Here is a 14,422-nt window from a genome sequence, read left to right as displayed (position 1 = left end):
GCGGAGTGTCCATGCATATTTGAGCTGCGAGCTCATGAGTGCCAGCTTTGGTCAAAGGAAGAAGATGAGAAAGTGCAAATTAATCAAATTCCTCACTTGCTCACCAAGGAATTCGTGACCTAGCTTTTCTCCGCCCCGGGAATTATGGCCTCTCTCCTTTCCTTTTGTCCGGGAACGACAGAGAAAAGGCGCGCTAGTTCTCGTGAGCGATCATCCTGGCTGTGTTCTAGATGCATTGTTGGATATTTAGTTTAAGCAGATGGCTGGCATTTGCTTAATAAATGAAGTAGTGAGCGTTTTCAGATTTGCATTATTTGTGAGGATGGGGCGAACCGAAAATGCAAGCAATGTGCGCACGGTGACCACTTTCTGGACCAGCTCAAACTGAAGAAAAGAAAACCATATAATTAACAAGGAGCTCAGAAATATCCAGAGTGTTCCTGCAAGGGAGGCTTCCACAAAACCAGGTCCTGCATGCACACCACACCGGCAAGCATCCCATCACATTTTCGACAGGCTGTTCATATATTGGCATACACCAATCCAAGCTTGGCTCTCTCTGTGCCCCTAGCACTATTCGTGTATTTTTTTGCCCCCTCCCTTTTTTGCTTTCTTAAAGTGGTCATTTAGTTAGGCGCCCAATCCTCCGTGTATCGACGTGCTTTTGTACGGTACGATACGATCCCGTCGTGTATCTTGGCCTTGTTATCGGCTTGTACAGGTGTTAATCACATTATACTAACCACATACACCTGTGTTGCTAATCGACTACGTACTTTAATTGACCGAGACACATGAACTCTTCTTTACTATATGTATGCCATGCCGTGCATGTGTGTGGAACTAGTAAACAAAACGCCGTATCCTGGTGGTAATTTGGCAGCGGATCAAAGCGCTTTTTCGAGCTGGCCAAGCCAAAGCCGAAGCCAAAGCGGGCCACGTTAATCTCCTGGTGTTTCCTCTTAGCAGCAGCTGCAGCGGCAGCGCCTGCTCTCTCTGCTTTCTTGAGCGCGGGGTAATTATCATTTTTAAGCAGCGGCTTTTCTCTGCTTTCCTGACGCATTGGGCCTGTGCTTCACGTTAATTTTGCGGCCGGCCGCCGCAATTAGCGTTGCTAAGTAGAGTAAGTAATTAACCTTCTTCTTTCTTCTTGGAATGGAGAGAAAAACATCTTCTTTCCCCAACAGGCTTCGCCACTTGCAGCGTGATACAGAGGTGGTGCTAGCTCGAATAGCTAGTTAGTGCTCACCAGCTTGCTAGCTGTCGCACGGTGAAAGACATGCAACTTTGTACTACTAACCTGGCCTATGTAGGTGTAGCCACCTCACCTCCTCTTGATTTCTTTTATCTGATATATAGGATTGCAAGTTTGCAACGACCCTGAGCTTTTTCAGAGGGGGTGAAACTAGGGCAACGATTCTGAACAACCCTGAATTTTTATAGGGTCACGTAGTGCTCACCAGCTGGTCGCACGGTGTTCATTTTCTGAAGAGCAGTGGTGAAGGCAAAAAATATCCTCACAAATCACAAATATCCCACTTGAAGGCAGGATATTCCCCGTGCATGAAACTAGAACGACCATGAAATGGCAGGGGCGCCTTCCCTCGGCCCATGCAGGATGCAGTGCATATTCCCTGTGCCGACGTGGAACGAGCCCATGCACGCACGCACGCACGCACGGGACCAAAGCAAAGCGAGCTCGCAACTTGCAAAGCACCGCCTACCGCCTACCGCTACGTGCCTGCTGTCTGTCCCGAAGCTTCCCGGAAGGCGCCTCCAAACACTGTTTATCAGTAATTAACATATATAATCTCTTCTCGCTTGGCTTTTCCACGTGTAAATAATTGGCGCCTTTCCATACGGTCCGTAAAAAGCACCCCCGTTTCCCGTATAATTGCGGCATATAAAATGTTGAATAACCGGTAACTTTGCGTGTACGGTGCACGCAAACGCCTTTCTGTTCGGAAATAATGGTAGAAAATTCGAGGAGCTCACGGTGCTGCCGTGCAACATCACAACCTAGTAGTAGTAGTTTCTTAGACACAAATCTCTCTCTCTCTCTCTCTCTCTCAGAGAGAGATTTCGTTTTGCGGCTGGGTTGGTTAGGTAGCTAGCTAACTCTAACCAAGGCTGGTCACTACTGATGATGAGTCATGACTCATCGGTCGTCACTACGGGACAATGGCGGTTCGAACAGTGCTTGGCTTTAGCTTAGCCACAGCGCACGCCACACAACCAGCGTTACGCTCCTCTTCGTTCCTTAATTCTTAAGTCCCATCCGGCGGCGGGCCCCGCGCCGCACCCACGCCTCGCTCCCTCCCTCGCGCGCCCCCGCCTTTAAATACGGCCCCGGCCTCCGCTTCCCATTCGTTCCATTCACCACCTAGCCAAGCAAAGCACTGAGAGCAAAAGTTGTTCCACTCTCCGCACCAAAGCAAAGCCAAGCCACCAAAGCCAGCCAGCTCCTCGGTCCCGGCGACCGCCAAAGCCAGCGGGCTCGACGGTGATCTCTCTCGCGCCCGCATTGCCACGGATCACGCGGTGGTGGCCATGGCGACCGACAGGCGGATCCAGCCGGCCGGGGGAGGCGGGTCGTCGGCCAGAGGAGGAGGGGGAGGCGTGGAGCCCGGGCTCGGGAGGCGCCTGCTGGACGTGCTGCGCACCGTCTACCACATGCTGCGCCGCGGCCTCTGCCGCAAGCGCCTCATGATGGACCTCCACCTGCTGCTCGGCCGCGGCAAGCTCGCCGGCAGGCACTTCCGGGACCTCCTCGCCCACCAGCCGCTCGCCGGGGGCACCCGCTTCGGCGCCGCGGCCGCGGCCGGCGCCTCCCCGTCCGCGCTCTCCATGTACCAGCACGACCCGAGAGACGTTGAGTTCAGCTGCGGCAGCACGCCGGTCCACGAGCAGGCCGTCTTCCCCTTCAAGATCGGCCGCGGCCGCGGCCGGGGCAGGAGCTACGGCGGGCTGGACGCCGCCACCGTGGCGGCCGCCTTCGAGATGATGAACGCGCACGCTGCGGGCAACTCGGGCGGGGACACGCCGGGGGTGTCCCGGGCCACGCCGTCGCCCATGCTGGCGCTCAGCCTGGGCCGCTGCCCGGCCGGGGCGCGCCAGCTGCGCGTCACCGACTCGCCGTTCCCCGTCGAGCCGGAGGGCGTCGACGAGCGCGTGGACGCCGAGGCCGACAGCTTCATCAAGAGGTTCTACGAGCAGCTCAAGATGCAGCAGTCCACCACGCCGGACAACTGCACCCGCCGCCGTGGCTAGATCCAGGCGCGCCGCGCGCCAGTCCCAGCCGCTTCCGCCGTCCGCCGCGGTGGTGCGAGGTGCGGGTGCATGGGCGCGAATACTCAAGCTATATAAATACGTGGCATCGGCCGATTGTTTCACTGTCATGTGGGTCTCGAGTTTTTCTACCCGCATGCACTGCCTGTAATGTTCCTCGTTTGTGATAATCTCTCGATAGAGGGCGAGGAGACGAGATAAAAAAAAGGGGCTTTGAAGCCCCCAACTTGTATCTGCCATATCATATCAAGATGATATCATGCATGCACCATATGAGATGAAATGATAGAATTTTGCACATTTGCGTGGATGTTGTTAATTAGGCCGGGTGCATGCACGCTAAGTTGTTTCATTTCACAAGTTTGCATGTGTTTGTGAAAAATGCATGCCCCTACTTAGTAAACTGGTTGTTTTGTGTATTATTTGATTGTGCTGTTTGTATTTGTGTTGGCACGAAGCACACACAAACACACACATACTAACTGAACTTGCCAACTTGGATATATACTAAAAAGAACACAGCAGATTCATTCCGCACAAAATAAGCAACGTACAGCTTTGTTCATACCTACCGAGATCCTTGAGAATCGAGATAGCGTACATGAGTCCGACATGTGCGGTTCCCTTGTCTTTACCTGTGCATGATCACAACACGGAGAGGAAATGAATCATGCAGCTCGCCCGTACGTACCGTTCAGTTAGTCTTTTAACTTCATGGCCCCAAGGAGTAGTTAAAAAGAGAGAATATTACCTTTGTTTTTCCTATTAAAACCATGTTTGGAGACCCGCCACTCCATCACTCCGCTCCGGGAGCTAGAGTTAAAAAGCATGGAGCTGGGAAACATATGCTCCCCAGCTCATTGTATTTTTACGAGTTGAAGTGACTCAGAACATAGCCTAAAAATTATGATAAATATTACGTCTGTGGCAGGCGTACAATCATTACGTGTCCTTTCCTTTTGATCTCAGCCCGTTCGATTAATCTTCCTCATGATTACGACACCACCAGTTGATTTGTCTCTGGGTGCACTAGCTTTTCTGTACGTTTTAGTTTTAATTTCCGGCTTGAAAGTGAAGTGATTAGGCTTTCTCTTTGGTGCCGAGACTTTTAGAATATCCCGGGAATGGATGGATCATAAATCTATGTCAGATATATACCCATGTCATCGTCTTATCGATCCCCAAATTCCATGGTCCCACATATGTTAGGTATATTCACGTACGTATGCACTTATCTCAGTGGGCTGATTTTTTAAGTGCAAAATAGCTAGGTTAAGTGGTTAACCTATGCCAATTCACGACACGTCATGGTTCAACATTGTGGAGAAATTTTCTCCATCTTGTTAGAGATAATTGTCCTTTAAATTTTGTATAAGGAGTCGTGCATCCGTCCGCTGGATGAATCCTATATTCCTGATTAGCTACTCCCTTCGTCTTTTTTACTCTGCATATTAGCTTTGTTTGCTGTTAAACTTTACAGACTTTGACCAAATTTACAAAAAGAAAAGATTAACATATACAATACCAAATCAATACCGTCAGATTCATAATTGAATATATTTTCACCTCATATAATTTTTTATTGTATTGTAACATATTATTTTCCACAATTTAGTCAAACTTTTTAAATTTTGACTTTGGTCAAAGTTAATATGCAGATGAAATATAAACGTAGGGAGTAAAACTCACTACCTATTTTTCCTACACATGCAAGCATGTCAAATAAGCAAATCATCCATGCAAGTCATAGATTTTTTTTTTGCATTACTCTATGCATGGGGGGATGCCACATCATCATTTCATAAGTTACTATTTTTACTTTAAATTATATATTGACAATAATGTACATGTGTCGGTTTTGTTATTTTTCACGTACCTGATTTTTTTTCACGTCAGTCATCTTCTTCCTTCCTTTCTTCACGCCGGACCTCACCGGAGAAGACAACCGCATTATCTATCTCAGGGTAATCCATGGCCCAATTATCTATCTCAGGGGGATTCCATGGCCCCATTATCTATCTTAGGGGGTGGGGGTGCAGGGGATCGACGGAGTTGTTTTTTGGTGCGGCAGGGCTTAGAGGGATGGCCGGGGCGGCGAGGCGGCGCTAGCTGCTGGCCACGGGGGGTAGAGGCAATCGTTTAGGCCTAGGTTGGCCGGTGGTTATGCGAGGAAGAAGGGGATGGAGGTACAAGATGAACAGTATCGTGATCTGCTTTTTGACCGTTTGATGAAGATCTAAGGGCCCTAGATTGAAGTGATTGATGCAGTTTTATTTTAGGGCACATGCCATATAGTCAGTCCCTATATGCATTGGACAGAGTGGTAGATCCAGGAATTCAAACATTGGGTGCACAAAAAAAATTACAACCTAATAGAGAGGCCAATTAATTCGCGTCTATGTAAATTTCACAATAGCAAAACTATCTCAAAAGATTACATACCCTCTGCCATGGCTTCAGAGCAAGATATGACAACATCATCCATCAAATGAAGAAAAACAACTGCCACCCCCCACACACCCACCCCACATTTCAGCATAATAGAAAGCTCTACTATACTTTTGAACTTTCTAAACCTCTCACCTCTACGCATATCAGTAATAAAAGTGTGTCAATTGATAAAGGATATGCATCAATCTTCCTCCATGTAATCCATAGGAAAAAGATGTACAAGCTTAACCAAGTGTCATGTACAACTCACAATTCAAAGAACGCTTTATGGCTGACAATTCAAAGACTATTCATCTATTATTTTTCTGCTAATGAAATCAAGCAGAACCTCACTCCTCAGTGTCGCCGTGCTTATTCCCATCCTCTGTGCTGGAACATCCCATTCCCATGTTGGCAGGACACTACGTGTTGGGGAACGTAGCATGCAATTTCAAAAAAAATTCCTACGATCATGCAAGATCTACCTAGGAGATGCATAGCAACGAGACGTGGAGAGTGTGTCCACGTACCCTCGTAGACCGAAAGCGTTATGTTAACGCAGTTGATGTAGTCGAACGTCTTCACGATCCAACCGATCCAAGTACCAAACGTACGGCACCCCCGTGTTCAGCACACGTTCTGCTCGATGACGTCCCTCGAGCTCTTGATACAGTAGAGGGCCGAGGGAAAGTTCCGACAACACGACGGCGTGATGACGGTGATGGTGATGTGATCCGCGGAGGGCTTCGCCTAAGCACTACAACGCTATGACCGGAGGAGTAAACTCTGGAGGGGGGCACCGCACACGGCTAAGAAATAACTGGTGTGCCTTTGGGGTGTCCCCTGCCCATGTATATAAAGGAGGGGGGAGGAGGAGGCCGGCCCAAGGGGGTGCGCCAAGAGGGGGGAGTCCTACTAGGACTCTTTTCCTAGTAGGATTCGGCCCACCCTTTCCTTCCAATAGAGAGGGGGAAAGGGAAAAGGAGGGAGAAGGAGAAGGAAAGAGGGAGGGCGCGCCCCCTCCCCTTGTCCAATTCGGATTGGGCAGGGGGGGGGGGCGCCACCTCTCGTGGCCTGGCTCCTCTCCTCCACTATGGCCCATTAGGCCCATTAACTTTCCCGGGGGGTTCGGGTAACCTCCCGGTACTCCGAAAAATCCCCGAACCTTATCGGAACCATACTGGTGTCCGTATATAACCTTACAATATATCAATCTTTACCTCTCAACCATTTTGAGACTCCTCGTCATGTCCGTGATCTCATCCAGGACTCCGAACAAACTTCGGTCACTTAACTCATAATAAAAATCATCATCAAACGTTAAGCGTGCGGACCCTACGGGTTCGAGAACTATGTAGACATGAGCAAGACACATCTCTGGTCAATAACCAATAGCGGAACTGGATGCTCATATTGGCTCCTACATATTCTACGAAGATCTTTATCGGTCAAACCGCATAACAACATATGTTATTCCCTTTGTCATCGGTATGTTACTGATGACCCACAAGTATAGGGAATCTATCGTAGTCTTTTCGATAAGTAAGAGTGTCGAGCCCAACGAGGAGCAGAATGAAATGATAAGCAATTTTTAGTAAGGTATTCTCTGCAAGCACTGAAATTATCGGTAACAGATAGTTATGTGATAAGGTAATTTGTAACGGGTAATAAGTAATAAAAGTAAATAAGGTGCAGCAAGATGGCCCAATCCTTTTTGTAGCAAAGGACAAGCCTGGACAAACTCTTATATAAAAGAAAACGCTTCCGAGGACACATGGGAATTATCGTCAAGCTAGTTTTCATCATGCTCATATGATTCACGTTCGTTACTTTGATAATTTGATATGTGGGTGGACCGGTGCTTGGGTACTGCCCTTCCTTGGATAAGCATACCACTTATGATTAACCCCTATTGCAAGCATCCACAACTACAAAAGAAGTATTAAGGTAAACCTAACCATAGCATGAAACATATAGATCCAAATCAGCCCCTTACGATGCAACGCATAAACTAGGGTTTAAGCTTCTGTCAGTCTAGCAACCCATCAAATACTTATTACTTCCCAATGCCTTCCTCTAGGCCCAAACAATGGTGAAGTGTCATGTAGTCGACGTTCACATGACACCACTAGAGGAGAGACAACATACATCTCATCAAAATATTGAACGAATACCAAATTCACATGACTACTTATAGCAAGACTTCTCCCATGTCCTCAGGAACAAATGTAACTACTCACAAATCATATTCATGTTCATAATTAGAGGGGTATTAATATGCATAAAGGATCTGAACATATGATCTTCCACCAAGTAAACCAACTAGCATCAACTACAAGGAGTAATCAACACTACTAGCAACCACAGGTACCAATCTGAGGTTTCGAAACAAAGATTGGATACAAGAGATGAACTAGGGTTTAAGATGAGATGGTGCTGGTGAAGATGTTGATGGAGATTGACCCCCTCCCAATGAGAGGATCGATGGTGATGATTTCCCCCTCCCGGAGGGATGTTTCCCTGGCAGAACAGCTCCGCCAGAGCCCTAGATTAGTTCCGCCTCGTGGCGGCGGAGTTTCGTCCCGAGAGCTTGCTTATGATTTTTTTCTAGGGCAAAAGACTTCATATAGCCAAAGATGGGCACCGAAGGCCTGCCAGGGGGCCCATGAGGCAGGGGGCGCGCCTAGGGGGGTAGGGTGCGCCCCCACCCTTATGGATGGTGGGTGGCCCCCCTCTAGTGCTTCCTTCGCCCAATAATTTTTATATATTCTAAAATTGACTTCCGTGAAGTTTCAGGACTTTTGGAGTTGTGCAGAATAGGTCTCTAATATTTGCTCCTTTTCCAGTCCAGAATTCCAGCTGCCGACATTCTCCCTCTTCGTGTAAACCTTGTAAAATAAGAGAGAATAAGCATAAGTATTGTGACATAATGTGTAATAGCAGCCCATAATGCAATAAATATTGATATAAAAGCATGATGCAAAATGGACGTATCAACTCCCCCAAGCTTAGACCTCGCTTGTCCTCAAGCGGAAACCGATATCGAAAAATATGTCCACATGTTTAGAGATAGAGGTGTCGATAAAATAAAATACGGACATGAGGGCATCATGATCATTCTTAGAACAACAACATATATATATATATGTATATATATATTGTCATATGATTTCTTATGCTAAAGCAACAATTCATTCACAATTTCAAGTATGAATCAGAAACTTCATTGAAAACTAACAAACTATAATCACATTCATTGAAGCAATAGCAATTTATCATAACATCAGAAAGAGTCAATATAAGAGCTTTTCAGCAAGTCCACATACTCAACTATCAATGAGTCTTTCACAATTTCTAACACTCACGCAATACTTATGGGTATTGAAGCTTTAATCGGACGCAGAGAAAGATAGGGGCTTATAGTGTTGCCTCCCAACCTTTTACCTCAAGGGTAATGTCAACAATAATAGTTCATGAAAACTCACATCCAATTAGCTATATATATCAGGATCTTTCCAACACACAGTGCTTGCCAAAGGATAAAATGTAAAAAGGAAAGGTGAAGATCACCATGACTCTTATATAAAGTATAAGACAAGAATAGAAGATAGGCCCTTCGCAGAGGGAAGTAGAGATTGTCATGTGTTTTTAAGGTTGGATGCACAAAATCTTAATGCAAAAGAACGTCACTTTATATTGCCACTTGTGATATGGACCTTTATTATGCAGTCTGTCGCTTTTATTTCTTCCACATCACAAGATCGTATAAAGCTTATTTTCTCCACACTAATAAATCATACATATTTAGAGAGAAATTTTTATTGCTTGCAACCATGACAACTTACTTAAAAGATCTTACTCAATCCATAGGTAGATATGGTGGACTCTCATGGCAAAACTGGGTTTAAGGATATTTGGAAGCACAAGTAGTTTCTCTACTTGGTGCAAAGAATTCGGCTATCATGAGAGGGAAAGGCAAGCTCAACATGTTGGATGATCCATGACAATATAATTTATTTCGGATGTAAGGAAACATAACCCATTACGTTGTCTTCCTTGTCCAACATCAACTTTTTAGCATGTCATATTTTAATGAGTGCTCACAATCATAAAAGATGTCCAAGATAGTATATTTATATGTGAAAACCTCTCTTTCTTTATTACTTCCTATTAATTGCAACGATGACCAAAACTATGTTTGTCAACTCTCAACAACTTTTATTCATCATACTCTTTATATGTGAAGTCATTACTCTCCATAAGATTAATATGATCTCTTTATTTCTTTTTATTCTTTCTCTCCCTTTTTTTCAAGATCATAGCAAGATGGTAAAGCCTTTGACTCAACACTAATATTTATTATATATAGCTCATGGACTCGATTACATAGAAGGATGATAAAGCAAAACTCAACACTAATGTTTGATTCTTTGACCGTTTACCACCCTCAGACTTGTGCCTTCGAAGTTGTTGATTTTTATGGCACCGGAACGATAGACCTCCTCGATAACGTAAGGACCTTCCCATTTAGAGAGGAGTTTTCCTGGAAAAAAATCTTAAACGAGAGTTATATAACAATACATAATCACCTACATTAAACTCATGTTTTTGTATCCTTTTGTCATGCCATCTTTTAACCTTTTCTTTAAACAGTTTGGCATTCTCATAGGCCCGGGTTCTCCACTCATCAAGCGAGCTAATGTTAAATAGTCTCTTCTCACCGACAAGTTTGAAATCATAATTGAGCTCTTTAATGGCCCAATATGCCTTATGTTCTAGTTCGAGAGGTCAGTGACATGTTTTTCCATAAACCATCTTATACGGAGACATACCCATAGGATTTTTATATGCAGTTCTATAGGCCCATAATGCATCATCAAGTTTCTTGGACCAATTCTTTCTAGATCTATTAAGAGTCTTTTGCAGAATTAATTTAAGCTCTCTATTTCTTAGTTCTACTTGACCACTAGACTGTGGATGATATGGAGATGCAATTCTATGATTAACATCATACTTAGCAAGCATCTTACGAAAAGCACCATGAATACAATGTGAACCACCATCAGTCATTAAATATCTAGGGACTCCAAACCTCGGAAAATAACTTCTTTAAGCATCTTAATAGAGGTGTTATGATCAACACTACTAGTTGGAATAGCTTCTACCAACTTAGTAACGTAATCAACAGCAACTAAAATATGTGTATACCCATTAGAGGAAGGAAACAGTTCCATATAATCAAAGCCCCAAACATCAAATGGTTCAATAACAAGTGAATAATTGATAGGCATTTCTTGACGTCTACTAATGTTACCAATTCTTTGACATTCATCACAGGACAAGACAAACTTACGGGCATCCTTGAAGAGAGTAGGCCAATAAAAACAGGATTGCAATACCTTATGTGCAGTTCTATCTCCAGTGTGGTGTCCTCCATAAGCCTCAGAGTGACACTTGCGTAGGATCTGTTCCTGTTCATGCTCAGGTACACAACGTCTAATAACACCATCTACTCCTTTATAAAGGTGTGGGTCATCCCAGAAGTAATGTCTTAAATAATATAAAACCTTTTCTTTTGCTGGTATGTGAAACTAGGTGGTATAAATTTAGCAACAATGTAATTAGCATAATCAGCATACCATGGAGCAGTACAAGAAGCATTTATGATAGCTAATTGTTCATCCAGAAAGCTATTATCTATAGGTAGTGGGTCATCAAGAACATTCTCTAACCTAGACAAGTTGTTTGCAACGGGGTTCGCAGCTCCTTTTCTATCAATAATATGCAAATCAAATTCTTGTAGTAGGAGAACCCATCTAATAAGTCTAGGTTTAGCATCTTTCTTTTCCATAAGGTATTTAATAGCAGCATGATCAGTGTGAACAGTTACTTTAGAATCAACAATATAAGGTCTTAACTTATCACAAGCAAATACAACTGCTAAAAATTCTTTTTCAGTAGTAGCATAATTTTTTTGGGCACTGTCTAGAGTTTTACTAGCATATTGGATAACATTTAACTTCTTATCAATTCTTTGTCCTAACACAACACCTACAACATAATCACTAGCATCACACATAATTTCAAAGGTTAAATTCCAATCCGGAGGATGAACAATAGGTGCAGAAACCAAGGCTTTCTTAAGTATTTCAAATGCTTCTACACAATCATCATCAAAGACAAAAGGAACATCTTTTTGTAAGAGATTAGTCAGAGGCCTGGAAATTTTTGAGAAGTCTTTAATGAACCTCCTATAAAAACCGGCATGACCAAGGAAACTTCTTATACCTTTAGTGTCCTTTGGACATGGCATCTTTTCAATAGCATCAACTTTAGCTTTATCAACTTCAATACCTCTTTGAGAAATTTTATGCCCCAAGACAACACCTTCATTAACCATAAAGTGGCACTTCTCCCAATTCAAGACAACATTAGTTTCTTCACATCTCTGCAAAACTCGATCAAGGTTGCTTAAGCAATCATCAAAAGAAGTTCCATAAATGGAAAAATCATCCATGAAAACCTCAACAATCTTTTCACAAAAGTCAGAGAATATAGCAGTCATACATCTTTGAAAGGTAGCAGGTGCATTACATAAACGAAAAGGCATACGTCTATAAGAAAAGGTACCGAAAGGGCAAGTAAAGGTGGTTTTTTCTTGATACTCTTTCGACACAGGTATTTGAGAGAAATCAGAATAACCATCTAGAAAGCAAAAATGGGTATGTTTAGATAAGCTTTCCAGCATTTGATCAATAAAAGGTAAAGGGTGATGATCCTTTTTAGTAGCCTTATTTAGTTTGCGGAAATCAATTACCATTCTATAACCTATAACAATTCTTTGTGGGATCAATTCATCTTTATCATTAGGAACAACAGTAATACCTCCCTTCGTAGGGACACAATGGACAGGACTTACCGACTAACTATCAACAACAAGATAAATTATACCTGCCTCCAGAAGCTTTAGTATTTCTTTTCTTACCACTTCTTTCATCTTAGGATTTAACCGTCGTTGGTGATCAACAACTGGTTTAGCGTCTTTCTCTAATTTTATTTTGTGCTGGCATAGAGTGGGGCTAATGCCCTTAAGATCATCAAGAGTATATCCAATAGCAGCACAGTGCTTCTTCATAGTTTTCAATAATTTCTCTTCTTCCTGCTCTGAAAGGTTAGCACTAATAATAATAGGATATATCTTATTTTCATCAAGATAAGCATATTTAAGAGTATCAGGCAATGGTTTAAGCTCAAACACGGGATCACCCTTGGGTGGAGGAGGATCCCCTAGAATTTCAATAGGCAAGTTGTGTTTCAAAATAGGTCCCTATTTAAAGAATAATTAATCTATTTCCCTACTTACATTCATAAACATATCATTTTCATGGTCTAGCAAATATTGTTCTAAAGAATCATTAGGAGGCACGACAATAGAAGCAAGACCAATAATTTCATCTTTACTAGGAAATTATTTATCATGGGGTTATCTACAAAATTTAGCAAAATTAAAATAATGAGGCATATCCCCTAAACCAACAGAAACAATACCCTTTTTGCAGTCTATCTTAGCATTAACAGTATTCAAGAAGGGTCTACCAAATATATTGGGACAAAAGTCATCTTGTGGGGAACCAAGAACATGAAAATCAGCAGGATATTTAACTTTCCCACACAAGACTTCAACATCTCTAACAATCCCAACCGGTGAAATAGTATCTCTACTGGCAAGCTTAATTGTAACATCAATACCTTCTAACTCATCAGGTGCAATATCATGCATAATTTATTCATATAAAGAATGAGGTATTGCACCCGCGCTAGCACCCATATCACATAAGCCATGATAGCAATGATCTCCTATTTTAATAGAAATAACAGGCATGCCTACAACAGATCTATGTTTATTTTTAGTATCGGGTCTAGCAATTCTAGCAGCTTCATCACAAAAGTAAATAACATGCCCATCAATATTATCGGACAAGAGATCTTTAACCATAGCAATACTAGGTTCAACTTTAATTTGCTCAGAGGGTGTAGGTGTTCTAGTATTACTCTTACGAACCACAGTTGAAGCTTTAGCATGATCCTTTATTCTAGTAGGGAAAGGTGGTTTCTCAATATAAGCGGTAGGAACAATAGGATCAACACTATAAGTGATAGTCTTTTCTTAAACTTTAATAGGTTCAACTAATTTTACTTCAATGGGAGGATGATATTTAATCCACTTCTCCTTAGGGAGATCAACATGAGTAGCAAAGGATTCACAAAAATAAGCTACTATCTCAGAGTCAAGTCCATATTTAGTGCTAAATTCACAAAAAGCATCGGTATCCATAAAAGATTTAACACAATCGAACTTAGGTGTTATACCTGATTCTTTACCTTCATCGAGTTCCCAATCTTCAGAGTTGCATTTAATTCTTTCCAATAAATCCCATTTGAATTCAATAGTCTTCATCATAAAAGATCCAGTACAAGAAGTATCGAGCATGGAGCGATTATTGAGAGAAAGCCGAGCATAAATTTTTTGAATAATAATTTCTCTTGAGAGATCATGATTGGGGCATGAATATAACATTGACTTAAGCCTCCCCCAAGATTGAGCGATGCTTTCTCCTTCGCGAGGCCAAAAATTATATATAATTACGATCATGATGAACCAGACGCATAGGATAAAACTTCTGATGAAATTCCAATTTCAATC

The 14,422-nt window shown here is 43.0% G+C and overlaps 1 protein-coding gene across 1 annotated transcript; it reads left to right on the top strand.

Annotated features, from left to right (window-relative positions):
* Positions 1-2,359: 2,359 nt before the first annotated feature.
* LOC125548089 lies at positions 2,360-3,588 on the top strand. The gene has a single exon (XM_048711769.1). It carries the CDS (start codon positions 2,551-2,553, stop codon positions 3,268-3,270), a length of 720 nt encoding a protein of 239 aa, XP_048567726.1. The 5' UTR covers positions 2,360-2,550; the 3' UTR covers positions 3,271-3,588.
* Positions 3,589-14,422: the final 10,834 nt, after the last annotated feature.

This window comes from Triticum urartu, chromosome 3 (genome assembly GCF_003073215.2).
Source record: "Triticum urartu cultivar G1812 chromosome 3, Tu2.1, whole genome shotgun sequence".
Taxonomy (NCBI): Eukaryota; Viridiplantae; Streptophyta; class Magnoliopsida; order Poales; family Poaceae; genus Triticum; species Triticum urartu.
Note: the sequence above shows the minus strand (reverse complement) of the source record. Positions and strands in the feature narration are given on the sequence as shown.